Source organism: Eretmochelys imbricata, chromosome 8 (genome assembly GCF_965152235.1).
Source record: "Eretmochelys imbricata isolate rEreImb1 chromosome 8, rEreImb1.hap1, whole genome shotgun sequence".
In the NCBI taxonomy this organism is placed as follows: domain Eukaryota; kingdom Metazoa; phylum Chordata; order Testudines; family Cheloniidae; genus Eretmochelys; species Eretmochelys imbricata.
In genome coordinates, this window is record NC_135579.1 from 917589 (window position 1) to 941257 (window position 23669).

Here is a 23669-nt window from a genome sequence, read left to right on the forward strand (position 1 = left end):
AGCTGCCCCGCTGCTTGGCCTAGCGTGGGGCCCTCTCACAGAACCGTGGGACAGAACAGGACCTCGAGAGGCCATTAGTCCAGTCCCCTGCCCTCAAGGCAGGGCTAAGTGTTTGCCTCTCTGCACTGGCCCATTCCCCATACAATCCCCCGGGGGGGCCTCGCCATGCAGTCCCTGCCAGCAGAGGTCAGCATGGGACAGCTGGGTTTGACGGTAGCCAGGCACTCAGAGGGGCAGATGGCCAGGGGTAGGGGAGAGCAGGGGAGCGTTTGGCACAATCTACCCACCCCCCACAGTGCCACGAGGGGGCCATGAGGTCACGGCCAAGGCACCCTCGGGCTGCTGCTGATCAGAATCACTGCCAGGGCCCGGCTGGACCTGGGACACGCTGCTGGCTCGGGGCCTGCCCCCTCCAGCCACCCGCTAATCACACAGCACACACACCCGCTCTGTGTCCAAACGGCATTTTATCTTTCAGCATGAAAGATTTTCACAGTATCAAAAGTAAATAATTAAAAAAACCAGAGAAGCCAGTCTGGCCGTGGCTGGCTGCACAGCACGCTCCCTTTGCAGGCGGGGCAAGGCCAGCGGCACCTTCCCAGCCACCTGCAGGCTGGGGGACCGGGTAGCACCAGAAATCGTGGTCCAGAGATTGGCAGTTTGTTTCCGTTGTAGCTCCCTAAGGGGTTAGGTTGGTGTGGGGAACGCCGGGCACGTGTGCGGAGAAGGGGACCCACTGCCTGTCCATCCCTCTGCCCTTCAGCACACACCCTGAGAACAGACTAGGAAGCGCTGCTCTGTCAGCCAGAGCCCCTGGCCCGCCGTGGCTCCCACACCTGTCACACCAGGGTTAGGCTGGGATTATGGTACAAGCAGGGGCCTGGCGGGCCAGGGATTCACCAGAACCCTGTGAGCCACAGAGCTGAGGGTGGAGCCTCATGGTGGAGCTAATCTGGTGTTATCTGCACAGGGCAGGAAGATCCAGCATGGAGCAGGTGGCAGAGCTCAGGCTGTGTTCGACCCCGCTGGGCTGCCTGGCGCCCTCTTTCCTCCCAGCCCCAGTGCTGCTTGGCCCAAGCTGGGAGGGGAGGTGGAGTGCACATGCTGCTCCCTGGGGCAGAGAAAGCCCCCAGCTCCTGTCCTGGGCATCCCTTACCCCAGGCTCCACGAGCTGAGGCACCCACGCCCTGCTTTCGATCCCCCTCAATCCAAAGCAGGGCTGGGCTGGGCAGCACGCCCATCAGGACCTCACCCTGTACTTGGGCGCGGGGCACAGGCATTGCCCCCTGAGCAGGCCCGGCAGCCTGACGTGCACAGGTCCGCTCGGCCATAGGGCTGGCCAGAGGGAGAGCGAGGCACAGCCCAGCTACTACCAACCCCATCCCTCCCCTGGCTCCCAGAAGTGCTGCTCTGGGTGCACTCTGCCCCCAGCCAGGCATGGCCCTTTGGGAACCCAAGAGCAGAGAGCACATGGACTGGTGCAAAGGGGGTGCAGAGGGCTGCTGCAGGCACCCACACTGCTGGGAGAGCAGCGCCTGCAGACTGGGAGGCCCTGGCCCTTCTGCAGGTGCTGCTGGGCTCATGGGATGCTGCAATGTGCTCATTATGGTGCCCAATGAGGCTTCCCACAGCAGGTGCAGGGTGCCCCTCGCACCCAGGGAAGAGCTCAGGGCCTGCGGCTGGGTAGCGATGGGAGGCGGAAGGGTCAGGAGAGGAGTGAACTCAGCCCCTAGGCAGAGTGGAAGTTGCAGCTCCTGCCTAGGGCCCAAACCCTCAGCTTGGCTGGGACACAGTGGGTCAGCTGGACCCCCCAGGGAGCTTGGAGGGCCTGTTTGCTACAGGAAGCTGGGTATCTCCTGTGACAGGCTGGCAGGGCAGCTGAGCTTGGGGAGGGGGGGGGGGGGGGGCTTAGGGTGTCCCAGGAAGCCAGGAAAAAACAACAAAAAAAGTTGGGTTTTTTAAATAAAATAAAAAATTAAAAAGTTCTTTATTAGGTCCAGCATGGTCCTTTCCCCCGGCTGCGCGCCAGGCTGGCACGGGGGGGCTGCCCACTGGCGCTGGCAGGCTCCCTGCACATCACCAACGGAGTGCTGGGAGAAGAGAAAATCCCCTAGAGGGACTGGGCGGGGGAGGGGGCTGCCTAAGCTAGGGAGTCCCCCGCCCCCCCTCCCCGCCGAGAGCTGTGACTGGCTGGGGAGGTGCAGGCCTGACAGGCCTGGGGGGAAGGGGTTCCACATTCACAGGAAGAGGAACCCACAGAGAAAACAAAAGGAGCCCCCCAGCAGGGGGAGGGGCACAGTGAGGCGAGTGTCTGTGGGTGCTGGGGGGTAGGCACAGGGCCCCTTGCACACACTGGGGCTCCCCCCACACCTCACTGAGCTGCACTTGAAGTGGTTTTCTTCAGGGTGAAGTTGGTCCAGTTCACGGCCACTTTCTGCCGAGTTTGCTTAGCAGAATCCAGACAGAACCTGGGGGAGGGGGGAGAGAGAGAGAATCAGGGAAAGAGCAGAGACAGTGACCGCTCCCTGCCCCCTGCACAGCCACTGCCCAACCCATCCACCCCCCGCCCCACAGCACCACCCAAGCCAGGGATTCTACCCTCCCCACCCTAGCCAGAGCAGGCTAGGTCCCTTGGAAGAAAAGCCCAGGAATAAAGGAGCCCAGGAGAGGAGGCAGTTTCTCACAGGGGCAATATTAAAAGCACAACTGCCAACCAGCCCGAGCAAAGGAGAGACAGGGAAAACGGTCAGAGGCCATGAGGAGCCCTTTAATGACCTGAAGATCAAAAAGGAATCCTACATCAGTGGAAACCTGAACCAAGTGCTGAGAAGTACAAAAGAACAGCACGAGCACGCGGCGACAAAATCAGTTACACCTGGCAAGGGACAGACAAGGCTTAAGCGGTTCTATAAATACACTGGGGCAAGAGAAAGAAGAAGGAAAGCCTAGGTCCTCTCCTAGGGGCCCGGGACGAGCTCAGAACTGACGACTTCACGAGGTGGAGGTGTTTGCCGCCTGCTTTGCTTCTCGTTAAAAAGGTTAATGACGACCAGACACTCGCTAACACAGCAAGGGGGCGGAACGCAAGCCCAGGCAAGGACAGAACAGGTTAGAGAATCATTAGACAAGCTGAACATAGTTGAGTCAGCAGGGTCTGAGGAAATTCACCCCAGGGTTCTTAAGGAGCTAGTGTATAGATAAAGCCTTTTCTTAGAGCCATATGCTCAGGCCTAAGGCCTTTATCTGCAGCCAGATTAAGAGAGCAGTAGCCATGAGCTAAGAAGCAGGAAGTCACATCCCCACATTCCATCTAAATGACATTAAAACAATGTAATATCAGGATGTTAAGGAGGAGATCCTTTCCTAATGGCCCCCACTATCACCAGGTAAAGAAACAGATCTTAAGATGGTTAAAGAAAACCTAGTTTGATAACATCTGTCTGTCAAGAAACCACTTATCAATAGTTGTGGTTGTGAAATCCTCAGTTCTTTATTATTTTGTCTTTATGGTCCCCACTTCCCTATTGTTTGTCTGTATGAGCTCTGTCTGGTTCTTCAGTTGTTTCTGTCTGTTACATAATTAATTTTGCTCTGTGTAAATTAATTTAGGTGGTGGGGTAGGATTGGTTAGCGATTTTTGTTACAGTCTTAGGATTGTTTAGTAATGTTTTAGTAAAATGACTGATTAAGGTACAGCTAAGCAGGACTCAAGTTTCACTATATAAACTGGGGTCCAAAAGGAAGTTTTGCAGAACCAACTCCAGGACACAGCCCCAAAGATCAGAGCTGCCAGACTCAACACTGCCAATGACACCGTGCAGAAACTGGAGTCCCCGAGATGGACCTGATCCTGACTGGCCATCAAGAAAAGTTCTTCTGTCTTATTGGGAGTGGCAAGCACTGTATGTGTAGCATGTGCATTGTTTTGGTGATTGTTAATAAATAGAGGTTAAGTAGGATATTACTGTGAGAGGCTCTTTCACTGGTAAAAGACCCTGTAAACCCGCAAAGATTAAGCCCTGAGCCCACAGGGAATGGGTGTTTGCTCTGAGCCCGGAGGAGTAGAGCCCGGAGCCGATGGAGGTGTAAAGTCTGGTGCCTTTTGCCTGGAGCCCTAGGAACTGGGAAAGGGTTGGGGTGCTTAAATGAACCAGGTTATGCCTTGATCCCTAGGAACTAGGTAGAGGTGGGATGTCCTAAAGTGTGCAAGTGACAAAGAATTTTGTGCGGGTAACACTGCCTAAGCCATCTCGGAACCATTCGCAATTCCTGTATCTTCAAGAATACCTGGAGGACAGGCGAGGGCCCAGAAGACTGGAGATGAGCAAACACAACACCTCTCTTCCAAAAAGGGAACAAAGAGGCCCTGGGAAAGTACAGACCAGTCAGCCTAACTTCAATACCTGGAAAGATACTGGAACAAACTATTACACAATCTGTTTGTGAGCACCTAGAGGATAACAGGTTATAAGGAACAGCCAGCGTGGATTTGTCAAGAACCCACCTCATCTTCTTCTTTGACAGGGTCACTGGCCTAGCGGATGGGGGGAAGCCGCAGATGTGAGGTCTTGATTTTAGCAGGGCTTGTGACACAGTCCTGCATGACATTCTCAGAAGCAAACTGGGGAAGTTCGGGCGAGATGGAATTACTAGAAGGCGGATGCACAACTGGCTGAAAGACTGGGCTCAAAGAGGAGCTATCAATGGTTTGCTGTCAAACTGGGAGGGCGTTTCTAGTGGGGTCCCGTGTGGGTCAGCCCTGGGTCTGGTACTATTCATTATTTTCATTCATGACTTGGATAACAGAGTGGAGAGCGTGCACGTACAGTGTGTGGCTGACACCACGCTGGGAGGGGCTGCAAACACTTTGGAGGTCAGGATTCGCATTTGAATTCACAACGCTTTTACAAATTAGGAATTGGTCTGAAATCACAAGATCAAATTCACTAAAGACAAGTGCACAGTACTTCACTTACGAAGGAAAATCAAATGCCCAGCTACACAATAGGGAATAACTGGCTACACAGTAGTCCTGCTGCCAAGGATCTGCAGGCTATAGTGGATCACAGCAATGGGATGAAGTTGCAGAAAAGGCTAATATCATTCTGGGGTGTACTAACAGGAGTGTCGTACGTAAGCCAGGGGAGGTCACTGTCCCGCTCTACTCAGCGCTGGTGAGGCCCCAGCTGCAGTGCCCAGTTCTGGGTGCTACACTTTAGAGAAGATGTGAGCAAACTGGAGACAGTACAGTTGAGAGCAACAAAAATGATCAAAGGTTTAGAAGCCCTGCCCTGTGAGGAACGGTTAAAAAACTGGGCGTTTAGTCTGGAGAAAAGACAACAAAAGGGGGGAGGGTTGATACCAAGGGGGGGGGCTATTACAAAGTGGATGGGGATCAGCTGGTCTCCATGTCCACTGAGGGTCGGACGAGACGTAAAGGGCTTCATCTGCAGGAAGGGAGAATGGGGTTAGCTCTTCGAACACTCCTCTGGGTATGCCTCCAGCATGGCACAGCTGAGCCTCTCGGGCTGGAGCCTGGCCTCTGGGACCCTCCCCACACATGGAGTCCCAGAGGGCAGGAGTGCCCCTCCCCCACCAGGATGATACACACATGCCCCTCCTGGCACCCCCAGCCCCACTCTCGCAGAGAGCTGCAGGCTGGTCTCACCTCTTGAAGTACTCTACTTCTCGGTCCGTCTCGTCCATCTCTGCCCCATCCACGTCTTTGGGCAGGAACACGTCATCTGGCAAAGTGGTGGGACACAGTCAGCAAAGCGCTCCAGGCGGAGCAGGGTCAGCGCCAAGGACCGCACGCCCCAAGAACACCCCCCTCAGCACCAGGGGCCCGCGCTGCCGCCCGGCACAGAGCCTGCTTGGAGCAAAGAGCAATGGATAGAGACCATGGGGTGCAGGGCAAGGGGGCAGAGCCAGGGTACACCACCGCTGACTGGTCTCCACTAGAGCCACCCTATGGCAGCACAGCTCCGTGGCCTAGGGGGGGCGACGCAGCCACACCGACCTGAGCCCACCCCCCCCGTGCATCGTGCCGAGTCGACAAGAGAGCTTCGCGCTCACCACAGCGCTCAGCTGCGCAGGATGACGGGCCGGAGCTGGGACAAGGTCACTGCTGAGCAGAGGGACCGCACAGGGGACTCACCGATGGACGTGTTCGATTTCTCCATCCTGCTCCTGCTCTTCCTGCTCTTGCCCTTGGGCTGGGGGGAGCTGCCCAGGGTGGCGGGGTGCAGGGGCTGCTGGTCCCCAGCGGCAAGGGGAGGTGGCTGCACCAGCTCCGGCTGCTCTGCTTTGCCCTCGCCCCTCCGGCCTTTCCACTCGCTGCTCCTCTCCTTCTCGGGCCTGGAGCCGCCGCAGCCCCAGCCCTGCCCCTTGGCGCTCTCCGGTGGCTCCACACAGCCACTCCCCCTCCGCAGAGTGGGCACTGCTCCAGGCTTTGAAGGGTGCTTGGCTCCCAGCACGAGCCCCTTCGAGCTGGGACTCTCCAGCCCGGCCTGGGCGCCGGGCACCGCGGTGCATTCCCCCTTCCTCGCCTGGCAGCTCTGTCGCTTGTTCCTCCTCTGCCTGCCCCCCGCCGGTGTCTGCTCCTGGGGCTCTGGACCCTTGGCCGGCACCACCTCCGTGCACTCCAGGCCAGGCCCGCCGCTCTCCTGGGCAGAGTCTGTCGGCTGGGGGGACTGGACCCAGATCATCCGGGAGAGGTTGGGCACCGCGCTCAGGCGCCTCACCACCCCGTTCTCAGCCTGCGGTGGCCCCTCCCCAGGGCCCTCCCCCCAGCGAGGGCCCAGCTCGCTCCGCAGCAGCATGTGGTTCTTGGAGGAGCCCAGGCTCAGAGGGGAGAGATCCAGATCGATCTCCTGCAGGCCCGAGGAGCCGTTGAGGTGGGACAGCAGAGTCTTCTGCTCCAGCACGGCGGCCTTCTTGGGGAAGTCAGCAACGTCCAGGTTGAGGTCGTAGACGCTGAAGCTGGCGCGGATGGAGTCCTTAATGGTGTTCTTGATCTCCTGCAGCCGGCTGCTGAGGAAGCTGTTCACCCGCTCCAGCTCCAGCTGGGGCCACTCCAGGAGCTTCTCCTCCGCCAGCTCCCGGTCCTGGCCAGCCAGAGGGCCGCATGCCACCCGCTTCTGGGCCTCCGCCTCCAGCTGGGCTTTCTCCTTCTCCTGGAACAGGCAAGGCGGTGGGCCAGGGTCAGAGGTTCTCAGGGGGCCGGAGAGAAGCCCAGCGGGCTGGCACGCCCTGGGCGTGGGGCAGCAAACCCAAGCACTGCTGCACAGCGCAGCTCAGCCTGTAGCAAGCACAGCTGGGGTGCCCTATGCCCTCTGGAGGGGGCACGACAGCCCCTGCTCCGGCACGGCCGCCCACCAGCTCAGGCCTGGGGGAGACCTATCGGCTGGCACAGGCTGCACCACAGGCCAGTGGCTGATTCCCAGCTCCCAGAACAAGGAGGGGCCCTGGCCCGCACCGGGATCTGGCACTCAGCCCCATCAGGACAGGCACATGCTGGGGAGACCCCACGTGGGAGAGGTGCCCAGGTCCCTGCAAAGAGCCAGAGGTGTTCCCGACAGGCCCCTGGGGAGGGCGCTAAGCACAGGGAAAGCTTCCGAGGTGGGGAGGGCAGAGCCCTATAGGGGTGCAACCCTGATCCAGCCTCCCAGGTAGGGTGGGTGGGGCTGGGCCTCAAGGCCTTTCCCAACTCTGGGGTGTGTCTAACACTCTGGGCTATTCCGGGGGGGGGCTCGGGGCCAGGGCCGCTACCAAGGGAAAAACGGGACCCAAGGCGGCTCTGACCCCCGCTGGACCGGGTCTGGAACAGCACATTCCCCTCCCCCCGTCCTCACCTTCTTCTTCTGCTTGTGCCGTGCCCGCTTGGCGGCCTTGGCGCTGTTCAGGGGCTTGGGCTCCGAGCTGTTGATGTAGTCCAGGAGCTCGTCCACGTCCCGGTGATCCACGGCCGGCTCCCCCGAGCTGCTGCTGTGGCCCAGCTTCTGTGGGAGCTCCTCCTTCCTCTTGGTGAGACGGGAGCGCAGCTTCTCCCGGATCTCGGCATAGTTCCGGCTCGTGGGGGCCGCAGGGGGCTGCAGAGACAACCTGGGCTACTACTGTCCTGCCTGGCACAGATGGACGCTGTTCCCAGGCCCCTTCCCACCCTCTGCTTATGGGGCTGCCCCACCCACAGCTCACTGCTGAAGGCAGCATGGTTCCTAGTTTGCCAAGGAGAGCTGCTGGGCTGAGACGGGGGCCCTGGGCGCTGGGACTGAGAGGCGCTGGCCGAGCTGCAGGGGGCAGGGGCAGCGTCAGATGGAGACGGACTGGCTGCTCCCGGGTGGCTCTCCAGGGCTGGACTAGCAAAGAGGGGCTGATGTCAGGCCTGTGGAGGACAAAGGCCCACAGCCCAGCCACCGGCTGCCTGTGCTCTCGGCATGGCAGTCTGCCACGCGCCCATGGCCAGCAAGCCCAGTTCAATGGCTCACTTACCGCGTTGTGGCCGAAGAACTCACAGTAGCAGCAGTCACAGAATTTCCCGTCTTTCTGGTTGGTGGAGGAGGAGGTGCAGGAGCTGCGCTCGGAGCTGCTGTCCTCATCCTCCCCGAGCCCCTCGTCCGCCTCGCATGACTGTGGCGGGTGGCAGCTGGTACCATTGGGGAACTTGTGTCCTTTGCACATGGGGTCCCTGGGGGAAGGGAGGGAGGGAGGTAGCTGGAAGGCAGACCCAGGGCAGTGAGGCACTGGGGGCCGCAGCCGAGCCAAGCTCAGATGGTGCTGGGGCTGCCGAAAGGAGCAGTCCCCTCCGATGTCCCAGAACTGCTTGGGGCCACCTTGCAGGGGAGGGAAGGCCCCAGGGGAGGTGGTCCCCACCCCCAGACACTCTCCTGACACTGACTGGCTTGTTTAATCGGCTGGGAAGAGACCCCTGCGCTGCTCCCTGGGACCCCACACCCTTTGGTAGGGCAAAGACTTGCCGAGCATGCCAGCAAACCAGACCCAGAGCCAGGGGGTGCAGCCAGAGCCTAGCTGCCTGCACTACACGCCCCACCCACCACGGACCCCACTACAGCACTCTCTGCTGCCCCTCCCCAGGTGGGCTGGGGCTCCCTGCCGACAGGCATCCCCAGGGAGGAACCCAACGCTCCAGCCCACTCCAAGGGGCCAGGGCAGACGGCTGCAGACCAGCTAGTCCTTGGGCTCCTGGTCCTGCTCGTGACAAAGAGCACGCTGGGCGGCCCAGGTCCCTGAGCCGAGAGGGATCAATTCCCGAACTGCAGGAGAGACAGGCAGCGAAGCCCACGTCTGCCTCGCAGACTGTCATGGAGGGAGAGGCCCTGGAGCCTCAGGGCTGTTTGGTGCTGGAGTGAGACCATCTCTGCAGATGGTGTGAGGAGCCCTTCTGCCCTGCAAGGGCTGGTTCCTTGGGATGAGGACAGGGCAACTTGAGCCCTGGCAGGGCCCCTGGCTCATGCTAGCGCCCTCAGAACACCAGGGGCCATCACACCAGCCACAGGCAGGCAGCGACCCTCTCACCTGTTAGTGCTGGGCAGCTGGTGCGGGGCAGCTGGTGACACCAGGGAGCCGCTGCAGTGCCCATTGCAGGGGTGGGCACAGCCTGAAAGCGGAGGTGGCATCTTCAGAAGCGGCACATTGGCGGGGGGCAGGTGAGGGCTCTTGCAGGAGGCCTGGCCATGCGAGAGGGTGCCAGCAGGAGGGGACTCGGCAGCGGCTGCGTGGGGGCTGGCTGCAGGGACCGGCGCTGCCTGCGGTGAGGTGTTCAGGTGGGCGGGTGACTGCTTGGTGGAGATCAGCGCCGGTGGCTGGGAGGGGAGCCCCGTGGGGCTGTTGGGAGGAGCGGCAAGGTCCGGGTGCCGGTGATGGTCCAAGGAGTGGAAGGCCTCACCTGCAGACAGGCAGGATCAAAGATGGGTCAAGCATGTGCACAGCGGCACCAGGCTGTCCCAGCCCAGCATGGCAGGTAGGGGAGCACCCATGCGCACACAGAGCCCAGCAGGACCCCAGGCTCTGCTGAGCCCCAGCAGAAGAGCAGAAAGAACAGGGGCTTCCTCCCCGAGGACCTTCCACCACCCCTGACCCTAGAGCACATGGCCCACCCTGGCCCATGCTCTGACCCTGGCCCAGCATGCTGGGCTGCAGAGGACCCTCCTGCATCCTCACTGCTGCCAGGACTGGGCAACAAAATGGCAGATGAAATTCAATGTTGATAAAATCAAAGTAATGGACATTGGAAAAGATCATCCCAACTATACCTATAAAATGATGGGGTCTAAATTAGCTGTTACCACTCAAGAAAGGGATCTTGGAGTCCTTGTGGATAGTTCTCTGAAAACATCCACTCAATGAGCAGCGGCCGTCAAAACAGCTAAGAGAATGTTGGGCATCATTAAGAAAGGGAGAGATAATAAAACAGAAAATACCATGTTGCCTCTGTATAAATCCATGGAACACCCACATCTTTAATACTGCATGCAGATGTGGTCGCCCCATCTCAAAAAAGATCTATTGGAATTGGAAAAGGTACAGAGAAGGGCAACAAAAATGATGAGGGGGATGAAACAGCTTCCATGTGAGGAGAGGTTGATAAGACTGGGACTTTTCAGCTTGAAAAAGGGACGACTAAAGGGGAATATGATTGAGGTCTATAAAATCATGACTGGTGTGGAGAAAGTAAATAAGGAAGTGTTATTTACTTCTTCTCATAACACGAGAACTAGGGGCCACCCAATGACATTAACAGGCAGCAGGTTTAAAACAAACAAAAGGAAGCATTTTTTCCACACAACATGCAGTCAACCTGTGGAACTCTTTGCCAGCGGATTTTGTGAAGGCCAAGAATATAACAGGGTTCAAAAAAGAACTAATGTTAATGGCGGATAGGTCCATCAATGGCTAGTAGCCAGGATGGGCAGGGATGGGGTCCCTAGCCCGTTTGCCAGAAGCTGGGAATGGGCGACAGGGGATGGATCACTGGACGATTCCCTGTTCTGTTCATTCCCTCTGGGGCACCTGGCACTGGCCACTGTTGGCAGACGGGACACGGGGCTGGATGGAGCTTTGGTCTGACCCCGTCTGGCCGCTCTTATGGCTGCTCCCTGCTGGCAAGGGGATGCCAAGGGGACTTTCTCAGCCCAGCGAGCTTCTCCCAGCCACAGGCAGAGGACACAGCTGCATTTGCACACGCAGCTGGCTGGGAAGGGGCCTGGCCCAGCAGCTTCCACGCTCTGCAGGACTCTTCATCCTCCAGCAATGAGAAAAGGCCCTTCTTGGGCAGGGCCTTGGGCCTGCCATGCTCTTCTCCCCCACCACAGGCAACCCGAGCCCATGGGAGAAGGGCTTTGCCGCTGGCTGGCCCGGGAGAGCAGGCGAGGGAAAGGAGCAGTGCCAAGGAGCCCCAAGTACACACCTGGCGGGGTGGGCCTGCGGCACATGCTCTTGAACTGCTTGGGAAGCGTCGTACAGAAGTCGAGTGAGGTAGGCAGAGGCGAACCGGGGGCAGCCCCGCTGGAAGCTGGGGGGACGGTGTGGCTGTAGGGACAGACCTTGAGCCCAGGTGCCGCAGCGGGAGCCTGGCCGACGCACTCCGGAGCCAGCGGGAGGCTGGGGTGCTTGTCACCTGAAATGGAGTCAGCGCTGGAGACGGCTTCTCCTGTGCAGAGCCTGGCCTGGGCCAGCACTGGAGACTCTGGAACGGCTCCGAAGCAGAGCGCATATCGCTCCCCCCAACATCGGGCTGCAGCCTCGCGGCGCAGCAAGGGAGGATCCAGCCCCCCTTGTACCCTGGGCACTAAGGCCATGCGCTCCCTTTCCCCCTAGCCAGCCCTTCCAGAGCCCAGGGAACCCCAGGGGTTCTGCTCTCTAAGGCAGGGCCCCTGGAGGCCAGCCAGCACAGCACTCCACTCAGGCCCGGACCCAGAGATGGCCAGTAGCCAGGCCGGGACCCATATGGCCCTGGGCTGGCCTGGACTCACCTAATGCAGCAGGGAGCCCCCCCAAGGGGCTGCCTTGCGTGGCTCCGTTGGCATGCTGGGAATTCCAGAGGCCCGACAGTTTGTGAGCAGACAGGAAGGAGCTGGGATCCCAGTCCCCCGAGTTCCCGTGGCACGAGGAGGAGGAAGATGATGAGGAGGAAGATGAGGAGTGGGAGCCGCCCCCACAAGACTGCGACTTGCAGGACGTGTGCGATAATGAGACCTGGAAAGAAACTCACAGTATGAAGCAGCAGGAGGCGAATCCCCAAACACTCTGGGTCTAGTCTGGGCTCCCCAGGGCCAAGCCAAGTCCCAACACGCCCCCAATCTATCCTCACTCACGCAGGGCTCCCTGCTGGGCCTCCCCCAGCCAGGACCGAGCCTGGCCATGGGGGGCCCATCCTGGGTCTCCCCCACTCTGCCACCTTGGTCTCCACATCAGCCTTCGGTGAGAGCAGGTCTACGCTACACACTTACAGCGGCACCTGTCGCTCTAAGAGAGCTCTCCCGTCGGCTGAAGAACACGGGAGCCGTGCTGGAGGAGATGCTCTCCCGCCAACGCAGCACCATGCACTGCATGACTCTGTCGCTCAGGGGGTGGATTATCCACACCTCTGAGCGACGCAGCTACACGGACTTAACTCTCCAGAGTAGAGCAGGGCTACAACAGCAAGCTCTGGCCTAGACCAGTCAGCTGCACCAGGCTACCAACTGGGCGCCTTTAATGAAGTGCTTCTGTCACTCTTCACCCAGAACAAGAGCGTCCCTGGAGGGATGTGCACAGGCATGAATCCTGGTGCATCTCTGCATGGAGGCCAGGGCTGCCCATAGCTCAAGTTCCATCTGCCTTGTTTACCAAAGGGAAGCGTTAGGGGTGACTAGATCTCAGCCTCTAAGTGCCTACATAGTGACCAAACATTTGCTAGTGGGCCCTTCGCTCAGGCAGGGGCAGGTCTAACCCGATTCAAGGGCTGGACATTGACACTAGACCCATTCAGACTGGAAATAAGGGCCCGTTTTTAACGATGAGAGTAACTGACCACTGGAACAACTTACCACAGGCTGCAGCAGAGTCTCTGGCCATTTTAAATCCAGCTGGGAGGTCTGTCTAGCATATCTGCTGTAGGGGAGGTCTGGGGGCAGCTCTCAGGCCCGGGCTGTACCGGGGGTCAGATGAGCTGACCACAATGGTTTCCGTTGGCCTGATGCTGCCAATCCCTGACTGATGGGCCCGGAATCAGGCCTCGAGGGGGGCAGCTCTGGCGAGGAGCTGGGCCTGCCAAGCCACGGGGGGAAATTCCTGTCACTTAATAAAATCCCCTCACCCCAAGGAACAGCCGAAGGTCTGCGGGAGCAGCGAGCCAGTCTTCCCAGCCAGGAGAGGGATGGGGGCGGCGCGGAACTGAGGCATAAGTCAATGGTGCACACACTCGTCCAGCTCTGCCCTTACCATGCAGGGGGCCCCTCATGCCACATGGGCAGCTCTCACACAATCCTGAACAAACAAACGCCTGCCTTCCCCACCAGCACTACCGGCTCTCCCCCAGCTAGGAGAAACCCTCCGAGGGCATCACAGCCTCAGGAGACAGCCGCGTGGAGATGCCCAGCAGACAGGTATGCGTATAGGCATTCAGCAAGGGCCAGAGGGGTGCCAGGCTCAAGGGGACCTTCAGCAGTCATTGCTGCCACATGGCAATTAGTACCGATTGCTCAGCAGGACCCCCTGCCTTGAGGGCAGCCATGGCCCTAACCAGCATGGCCAGAGGACAGCAGCTGCCTACCGCCAAGGCCTGCTCCTGGACAGCTCGCCGCTCCTCCTCCTCCACACTCTTCCGACAGCTCTGGCAGATCCACAGCGGCATTTCTCCCAGCAGGTTCTGCACGAGCGTTGGCACGAAGTCTGGAGGCAGCCTCTCGCCCGGGGAGACCAGCCCGTTGTGAGATGGGCCTCCCCAGTCCTTGCGCTCTCGGTGACATAGCAAACAACATGTCTGCACAGACTGGTTGGCAGTGGGCAGCACCTGCAGCAGGACACACGGGCAACGAGTCACTCACAGCTGGGCACAAGGCAGGCTGCAGAGCTCCCAGGTGTTTGTGCGGGCGCAGGACAGGCCCCGAGGGCCAGCAGGCTGGGTCCATGCAGCACCTCTGAGAGCCGTGCCCACCGGACGCTGCTATCCCACTATGGCAGCCCTCACAGACCGAGTGGAGCCCAGCACTACCCAATCCAGCAGTCTTGGGCATTTAGGGGAAGTGCTGTGGAGTCTGTCATGGCCACAGCCAGCCCCTTCCCAATAGCTCCCACCTTTGGCTTAGGCACAGACATGCCGGGAGCGCTGAGTGAGAAGAGCTGAGCAGAAGCAGTGACCCTGGGAATACCCAAGGGCAGGCAGAGGACACCAACTGGGGTAGGCAGCCAATACCCTGCTTTCTAGATACCTTGTCCCCCTGCCCAAACCCTTGTTCCAGGCCCACTGGCCTTGGGCCCTCCCCAGCTCTTTGTTTGGTGTGGACAGAGGAACAGATGTGGCAGGAGCCAGGCCCTCGCTGCTCTTTGCATTCTGCCCCGCAGTCCCACCCAGGGCCAGGGCCTCCTGCCTGCACTGGTGGGGAAGCCAGGCCGCAGCCCACGGCTACTTTTGAGACCCCCCACCAGCTGTGGAGAGCAGAGTGCAGAGCTGGGGAGGGGTCCCCCATTGTTTGCCGCTGCAGCGGGGCCAGGACAATGAGCCACGCGTTTAACTGCCGCTGTGGAGCAGATGGCGCCTCACACTCAAGGTGAAGCAAAGGGGGCACAGGGAAGGGCCAAGCTTCTCCTCTTGCTAGGGCTGACGCAGATCCTGGGGGGAAGGGGAGAGGCAGGCAGGCTCCTGGCTCACCCTGTGCCTCTCGGGCGGGGGGAGAGGGCAGCAAGTGCTGCCCAGAGTGGGGAAAAAGGAGCCCCCCAGGGCAGTGCCAGGCTGCGCCAATGTCACCACCCCGGGGGGAGCATGCAGGAGGCACCTGATGGGAAGGTGAGAAGCAGAGTATGTGGGCCCGGCGGGAGGGTCTGCTGCCAGCAGAGAAATGCAAGTCGACGCAGGCTCCAGTATGCCTGTCATTGTGTCCCTTGGCGGCAACCCCAGGGAGGGAGCTAGCGCAGTGGGGGGAAGGATGTTCCCCAAGCCCCTCGCCCCGGGCACAGGTGCCAGCCGCGGGCAGGGCTCCCGGCCATCTGCTCTGCCAGCGAGCGCGGAAACCAGCCAGACACAGACAGAACGAAAGCACTGGAGCCCCTGCTCTGGTGGGGGCGGGGCGCCTCGAGGAGACTGTCAGCTCCGGGCAGGCTGCTGGGGGCTGCGACAGACCCGGCATGGGGGGCTTTTTAAAGAGGCTGGGGGAGGGGCTGAGCTGGGCTTTCCCTCTCTGCGCTCACTAATGACAGCCACACGTCACCCCCATGGGCATCTGCTGGAGAGGGACTGAAATCTGGCCTGACCTCCGCCAGCCTCAGCTCCCAGTGGCCGAGTCTCCGTGTGGGGTGCGGACAAGGCCTGCCAGGTTCTGACCCATCCCCGGGCGCTCGCAGGGGTTGCCCTGAGCAGGTGCTCTGCTTAGCCTAGGAAGCACCCCAAACAGCCAAGCTCCCCACTTTCCCAGGAGACTATCCCATAACTCCAAAGACACTTCCCCAGCTGGGCAGCCCCATCACCCCTAGTTCCCGCGGATCACCCCCCACAGGTGTGGCCCCGGTGCTACCAATGGCCGTTCACCCCCTGAATTCATTCCCGTCTGTCAATGTCTGGAGTGTCACAGAGCCCATCAGCCGAGCCGGGGTCCAAGCCCTCTCCCCCCAGGGCAGCACAGAAAGCTAAAAAGTAATCCTTTTGCTTCTGGTAGCATCACCACAACTGTAAAATGAGCATCAAGTAACAGGCCCTTTCTGCTCTGCAACACTTCTGGGGATACAGCCCAGAATCTCAAGGCTTCCAGCAGCCATCGTGCACGACCCCCTCAGAGCCCTGGGCCCCCTTTAGCACCCGCCCTCCATGGACACTGCACAGCCACTTGCGCCTCCTGATGCGCCCGTCTGCTGTTCGCCAGCCGGCAGGCTCTGCGAGGAGAAGTGACTCGGCCACACGCAGAGCCGGGAGCGCTGATCACTCCCCCTCACAGCACTGCAGGTTTGCCTACAGACACGAGCCTGCACGTCCCCAGCCCGGTAGCATTCTGCTGCCTCCAGAGGCATGTGCAACTCCTCACACTTCATCCTCAGCTGAACATCTTCCGTGTACTGGCTCCTCGTGTTCCCCGGCTTTGCTAGCCCCATGCAGCCGGCTCCCCTCCCACGTGCCAGAGTCCAGTTACAAACCGGCAGGTTCCATACGCCCCCAAGGGAGTGAGTTATTGACAGGAGTCCCCCTGCAATAAGGGGGCAAACCCAGACAGGACAAGGGGCAACCCCCCGCCCTGCCCCGCCCCGCTCAGCCCCTTTGGACCAAGCCAGCCCCAGAGCTGTATTTATACAGCCTCAGCTCCACCTGCTTCCGGCCCACACCCAGCCAGCAGCCCAGAGACCTACCGCACATGCTCACTGGGACCCTAGCGGCTTTCAGAGGGAGCCTGTCCCAGCCCTCCAGGGCCAGAGGGCTGGTGTGCCCCTGCCCCGCCAGGCTCTGCAGCTGCCCTGCGAAGTCCCTTGCCACTGTGCTGCGGACACACCTTGGTGAGCCCCTGGATGGCTTCTCCTTGAACCTATTTGTTAGGGCGGCATTGTGTGACGGGTGCCCGGGCAGCAGGGATGGACGGGTCTGCTGTTCGGTGCTGGGGGGAGCTGAGGAGACTGGGGTTCCGTTCCCTGCTCTGCCCCAGGGTTCCCATAGGGCCTTGAGCAAGTCCCCGAAGGGACCTCAGCAGCACGAGGCTGAGTGCCGGGGCCCCGAACAAGCAGGAAGTCCCAGAAACGTCCCTGCAACGTGTGCTCCCCCCGCAGCGCCTGGAGAGCGATGGGCTGTAAGCACAGGGCCACAAGCCAGCCCACGAGGCAGGGAGCCACTAGCCCCTTGGAGACTGACAAGAGGGGGACGCGAAGCCCCGCCCCCTTGGAAAGAGGTGCCTAAGTCTGGGCTGCAGGGAGGCGCCCATCTCTGCTCAGGCCCCCCACTGGGAACCCGCCGCCTTAGGCACCCAAGGCTTCTCCTGTGGCGCCTCCTGGCTCCATGCAGAATTGCTGGAGGCACCCACTGGTACAGCTCGTAGCCCAGCGTTTATCCCAGTCACGGGGTCCAGCAGAGTGAGAGTAACTCTTTCGGTAATGGTCCCTGCGGGTGGGAGACCCGGGGTCCAGACCCCCTGCGCTAATGCCGTCAGCTTGTACAGGACAGCCTGTGGGAGCCCCCCCGGACTCTCCCAAAGCCCCCCGGGCAGAGCACTCACCTGGGGAGTGAGAGACCCCTGTTCAAATCCTGTCGGGGGGAGGGGGATTGAACCGGGGTCTGCCACATCCCAAGAAGTGTTCTAATCACGTCCTCCAGCTGGACTCTGCCTGGGACCTGACCCAGAAGGCCTGCTCTGGGGGCTTACTGGATTGGCCCTGCATGTGCTGTAGGCAAGTGTAAGCTCGGGACAGAAATACCGGTCCAAGGAAACATTCAAGCTGAGAACTCAGGTGCACACAAGGCTCAGCAGGGATTCTGGGGCTCCCGCTGGAGCCCAAACTGAAACTTTGGTGACTAACCACGAGCCGTGGGTGCCTAAGGGTGGGGTTTGGGCACCTTCATGGCTTAGGGCCTTGGACTCTCTGTGCATCAGGTCCCCATCTACACAATGGGGCTAGCACTCACGGCCTCCCTACAGGGGTGGGTGTTATTGTGAGGTGCTCCAACAATGAGAATGGGGCCAAATGGAGCCTTCAGTCAGATGGGCGCTCCAGAACCAGAGGGGCCCTGCCGAAGGCTGGGCTTTTATAGGCTCCGAAACAACTGCTCAAATATCGATCAATAGATATCAAAATGGTCATTTAAAAGCACTAATGTATCAGCACGGTAACAGACGAGTGAGGCGTTATGGTCGCCAGCAGACTTGGCCTTCGAGAGAGGCCTAATTACAAAAAAGCCACCTAACCACCTACACTATTCTAATTCAGAACAACGAGAGCTTGGCTGACCTGAAGTTCTCAGTAAGGACAGAGTGGCACCATGGTGTGATCCCACAGGGAGCTGCCCTCTATGCTGGGCCACCCTTCCTGGAACGGCTGACCCCTTCAGAGTGTGGACAAACACCCCTTCCCATGGCAGGCTCCTGGGGACAGCATCCACACCAGGGTTTTCCTTCCGTGAACAGCTAGTGACATGCCCCTGGAGCAGAACGCAGCCTGACATGCCCCTGGGGCAGGGGGCGGTGGCTAAGCTGCGACTAGGGGCAGGATGCCTGGACTCTGCCACCAGCCTGTCCACAGGCAAGTCATGTCATCACTGGTGGCTGGAGCGTCTCAGTGCTCAGACTGCCCAGGGTCTCGTGATATCTGCCTAAGTCACGCAGGGCTGCCCTCAACCAAAAACCCGGCACAAGACCGAGTGGGGCTGTGCCTCTCCCGCCCAGGCAGGGCAGGGGCAGAACGCTGTCTCCTCACACCCAGGGACTAGGAGGGGCAAACAGGCAGGCTGCATCTTCACACATGTATTTAAGACTGAGTTTTGACTTTGATGATCTTCCAGGAGCTGGGAAGCAAGCGGCTCCCCCACACGCTGAGAATCAGCAAGTGGTGTGAGCCCAGGGGGCTGATTTCCTTGTCATCACACCGTGCTGGGGGCTGACTCTTGGTGAATACACACAGCTGGCCCTGCACCAATATCAAGTGGGGAGAATCCCCCAGCCTGTGGCCAAGGGAGCTGCCAGCCAGCTCCCCTCAGACACTGCCTCTCCCTTCCCAGCATGGATAAAGCCTGGCTTCACAGCATCCCTCCAGCCCAGTGTCACTAGCTCATGCTGTGGAAAGGGCTTGTCTGCTCTCCGCACCCATCAGACGATCGTGTCCAGCCCAGCAAGGGTCAGGCGGGAGCACTGTCCAGGCTTCACATGGCCGCGCAAGATGGGGACGCTGGAGCCTGTCCATGGCTAGAGGCACTAGGGCAGCTGGAATGCCAAGCCCTGCCCCACTGGTCCTCAGGCCCAGGTGAGCCATTCCTGCCCCACCAGAGGCAGACAGCCCAGCTCAGCACTCCAGTGGGCCGTCTGGTTCACCCCACTCCAAGAGAGCACGTCAGGGATGCAGAATGCAGGTGGACAGGAAGGAACCAGAGCATCTGCAACTTCAAAGAGCTGCTGGCCCTGACACCCAGGAGCTTGCCTGGCCCAGCTGCCAGCCCTCCAGCCCAATGTTCTGGGAGAGTGGCAAAGGGCCAGGGATCCACGGTGGGCTATGCTGGGAGCTGTAATAGGACCTAGAGAAACTAGACACGGGCAGGTAGGGGAACATCTCTCGGCTCTGGAGAGACCACACCTGTGTACAGCCCTGGGCGCCCCAGTGCCGAGCAGGGCTCACCATGGCGACCACAGAGAGGGGCAGGAGAAGGACCCTGATACATGGTCACCCCTCTTGTCCCTGTGCACAAGGCTATGCAGCCCCGAGGATCAGCAAACCCAGGAGCAGCCGGCTAGCATCACTGCCTGCTAACAAGCAGCCATGGCCCAGCGTGAGGAGCAGACAGCCAGCCCCGTGACACACAAGGCCGGCAGAACCTGTATCGGGGGGTTCCTGCCGGGAGCCCCCGTCTTGCAGCAGGGCCCCTCTGTGCTAGCTCTGTCCGACTCACAGTCCACGTGTAACAGGCGTTCCCCTCCGGGACTCAAGTCTCCGCTGCTCTGCCCACCCGCCATGCCAGATGTGATCCCTGGCTGGCTGTTCTCCGCAGAACTCCATCCCTGTGCTGGCCAGCAACGCCAGGCCCTCCCCTGTTTGAACCCCAGCTGGCTGCAGGCTGGTCTCCTGCCGGGTCATCCTATCCCTGCAGCTCCCTTACAATAGCCCTCTGCGGTGCGCTCAGCTTATGGACGTGCTCCGCTCCCAACGCCGGGACACATGGGAACCTAGTCTAGATGCTCCTCCCAGCAGGGGTCTGGGGTTAGCCGCTTGGGGGGACATCTTGAGCACGTCATGAAAATACACAGTGCCAGGTGCCCTTCCCTCCCCTTCCAGAGAGGGCAGCCTTCCCCGCCCTCCAGCGCTGCACCGCACCTGACCCCACACGCTTCCAGTGAACTCGGAGATGGAGAAAGATACCCGAGAGCCACACTCTGAACAGGCTCAGCCCAGAGGGCAACGTGAGCTTCACGAACAGACTGAGCCCCCTGGCCTGCGGGGCCTGGCTGGGGGAGAAGGGGGCCAGTTCCCAGGACAACTTTGCCGAGATGGCCAGGTAGTGCCAGATGCGAGGCTGGTATGTCCTACTACCCACCAACTCCTTCCCCACTTTGCCCGACATCTTCGGCTACTTGCCATAGCTTCTGATCCTGTGGACCTGGGGCTGCTGTCACCCTGGAGAAGCTCTCTACACCTTGCAGCCAGCCGGCCCACGCTGGAGGGAAGCGGTGCAGGAATTCCCTCCAAAGGCAGCAGGCAAATAATGTCCTGCACAGAGATGAGCTTGGCGTTCCAGGTGCCCTAGCGCCTCCAGCCACGGACAGGCTCCAGCGTCCCCACCTTGTGCGGTCACGTGAAGCCCCGACTCTGCTCCTGCCTGACCCTTGCTGGGCTGGACACGCTTGGCTGACAGGTGTGGAAGGCAGACGAGCCCTTTCCACAGGCCGCAGCAGCTGTGCACAGCCTGGCTTTCCACACGGTTAATACCACAACCGTGAGCTCTCACAAAGCGAAGTGAATCCTCCCGTCCCGGAGATCCGCCATCTCAGTGCACTGGGGGGAGGTGCAGCCTACCCAGAGATGTATCCAGCCTGGTCCAACATCCCACCTGGAAAGGAGCTGCAGGGCACAGCTCGCTGCCAGCTCCCCAGGAGCCTGCCTGCCTGTGCCAGCTTCCAGCACAGGCTGCCCTCTGCTTGCAGCAAAGCTGCCGTCTCCTTACCCCATCACTCTCACAGGAACTCAGGAGATTTCTGCAAATTCATCCCAATGCCACAGTTCATCTCGGCTGCTCCAGCTGGGGGCCCCGAATTCCTCCTGGAGAGGCCGGGGCAACAGTTTGCACAGCCGAGCGTTCATGCACACGCTGCCAATGCACTGCAAGACCCAGGCAGGTGACTATCTGTGCACCCCGCAGCCCAGCAGCACAATTCCTGCAGAGGCCTCCCCCCAGGCTCCAGCAAGAGGCACAATGGTCTTCAATTCCCAAAGCCCCCTCTGCTTTGAGGGGAAGTGGAGTTCTGCGCAGAGAAACCGCCTTGTGCAGCCGGAGCCCTGGCTAGGGCCAGCCTGTTGGGGGCTGGGTGTCAGACCCACTTGCAAACTGCCCACAGGAGAGCAGAAAGAGGATGCTGCGATCACCTGGGACAGGACCTGAGCCCTCCTGGAGGGGTGCATGCTGCATGGCTCCAGCCCCCTGTCCCACCCCCGAAGGGAGCAGCAGGGGAAAGATGGGGGTGAGTGTCTGCAGGGTAGGCTGTGGCTGCTGGATTCAGTGTCGAGGGAACCATGCTAGGTAGGGAAGGAACGAGCACATGCAGAGCAGACGGCTGACAGAGGGACGGGGGATGTAAGGAGCGGGCTAGGTGGTAAGGGTCGGAGATGCGGCTAGGAGCACATGTGGTTCTGCATCTAGGCAGGGAGGAAACAGAAAGGGCCATGCAGAGTGAAGGAAGGGGGCACCAAGCTCTATGTACAGAGACTTGGAGGGAGGGTGAGAGGAGGGTGCTGCCTGCAGGGGTGGGACACAGGGCTCTGCATACTGGGGGAGGTCTGGTCATGGGGACGGATGCAGGGGGGTGCGCACGCGGGTGCGGGCTGAGATCCGGGTAGGTGCTGCAGGTGGAGGGTGGGCAGGACCCAGGTAAGCGCTGCCAGCCTGGGATGGGTGCAGATTGGCATGGCTACTACACGCAGAATAATGGGGCGCTACAGGCAAGGGGTGGGTGCAGGAGGCCAGGGGGTGCAGGGGGAGAACTGCAGGCCCAGGACAGGAACGGGACGGGTGCCGGGTGGGCGTGTGCAGAGGGCTGGATGGGATTGGCGTGAGCACTACAGGCAGGGGGTGTGTGCAGGGAGGAATTGGGGTGTGCGGGGATGGGTACATGGGTCGGATTGGGGTGGGAGCAGGGCCCCAATGGGGTGCAGAGGGGAACTGGGGTGGGACCTACATACAGGTGGGGATGGGGGTCGGGTGCAAGTAGGGGATCAGGGCAGGTGAATTGGCGGCAGAAAGCAGTGAGCAGGCACAGGAGGCTGGGAGCAGAAGGGTTGTGGGGTGCAGGAGATCAGGAGCTAGGCATGAGTGCAAGTGGGGGACTGGGGAACGGGGGTGCAGGAGATGGGTAGAGATTCTGGGGCAGGGCAGAGGATCGAGGTATGGGTACAGGGAGCGGGGTGCAGGAGCTGGGGGATTGAGGTGTGGGGTGCAAGGAGCTGCAGGATGCGGGCAGGGGATCGGGGGGCAGGTACAGGAGCTGGGGGATCGGGGTGCAGGGGCAGGTGGGCGGTGCAGGGAGCGGGGTGCAGGGATCGGGGGGCGGGGGGCGGGGATCGGGGGAGGTAGGGGGCGGGGATCAGGGTGCAGGGGAGGTACAGGGATGCAGGGGGCGGGGATCGGGCGGCAGGCGGGGGAGTACAGGGGATGCAGGGGCCAGGGGATGCAGGGGGCGGGGATCGGGGGGAGTACAGGGGTGCAGGGGGTGGGGATCAGGGGGCAGGCAGGAGGGTACAGGGGTGCAGGGGGCAGGGATCGGGGGGCAGGCGGGGGGGTACAGGGGATGCAGGGGCCAGGGGATGCAGGGGGCGGGGATCGGGGGGGTACAGGGGTGCAGAGGGCGGGGATCGGGGGGCAGGCGGGGGGGTACAGGGGTACAGGGGGCGGGGATCGGGGGCCAGGCGGGGGGGTACAGGGGATGCAGGGGGCAGGGGATCGGGGGCCAGGCGGGGGGGTAAAGGGATGCAGGGGGCAGGGGATCGGGGAAGTACAGGGGCAGGGATCGGGAGGCAGGCAGGGGGGTACAGGGGATGCAGGGGCCAGGAGATGCAGGGGGCGGGGATCGGGGGCAGGGGCGGGGATCAGGGGTGTACAGGGGTGCAGGGGGCAGGGATCGGGGGGGCAGGTGGCCAGGGGAGCAGGGGGCGGGGATCAGGGGGGCAGGGGGGGGTACAGGGGTGCAGGGGGCAGGGATCGGGGGGCAGGCGGGGGGGTACAGGGGGCGGGGATCGGGGGGCAGGGGGGCCAGGATCGGGGGGTACATGGGTGCAAGGGGCGGGGATCAGGGGTGCAAGGGGCGGGGATCAGGGGTGCAAGGGGTGCAGGGGGGCCGGGATCGGGCGGTTCAGGGGGGCCAGGATCGGGGGGACAGGCAGGGGGCCAGGGGTGCAGGGGGGCAGGGATCGGGGGGCAGGCGGCCAGGGGTGCAGGGGGCAGGGATCGGGGGGATAGGCGGGGGGGTACAGGGATGCAGGGGGCCAGGGGGCGGGGATCGGGGGGGCCAGGGGATGCAGGGGGCGGGGATCGGGGGGCCAGGGGATGCAGGGGGCGGGGATCGGGGGGG

At 61.1% G+C, this 23669-nt stretch overlaps 1 protein-coding gene across 2 annotated transcripts; it reads right to left on the minus strand.

The window, feature by feature from the left end:
• Nucleotides 1-448: 448 nt before the first annotated feature.
• On the minus strand, nucleotides 449-22459 carry FAM193B (family with sequence similarity 193 member B). 2 transcript variants are annotated; one of them, XR_013346818.1, is made up of 11 exons: nucleotides 21053-22459; nucleotides 13772-14011; nucleotides 11991-12213; nucleotides 11426-11635; nucleotides 9535-9904; nucleotides 8491-8686; nucleotides 7854-8090; nucleotides 6158-7175; nucleotides 5669-5744; nucleotides 5382-5447; nucleotides 2390-2468 (listed from the first exon to the last, which is right to left on the minus strand). XR_013346818.1 is itself a non-coding variant. In XM_077823715.1 (10 exons), the coding sequence occupies exons 2-10, from the start codon at nucleotides 13850-13852 to the stop codon at nucleotides 2372-2374; spliced, it is 2508 nt and encodes an 835-aa protein (XP_077679841.1). In that variant the 5' UTR covers nucleotides 13853-14011; nucleotides 21053-22456; the 3' UTR covers nucleotides 449-2371. The 2 variants fall into 2 exon arrangements, 1 of the variants encoding a protein (XP_077679841.1); XM_077823715.1 differs by lacking the exon at nucleotides 5382-5447 and having other exon boundaries at nucleotides 449-2468; nucleotides 21053-22456.
• Between the last annotated feature and the right edge of the window lie 1210 nt (nucleotides 22460-23669).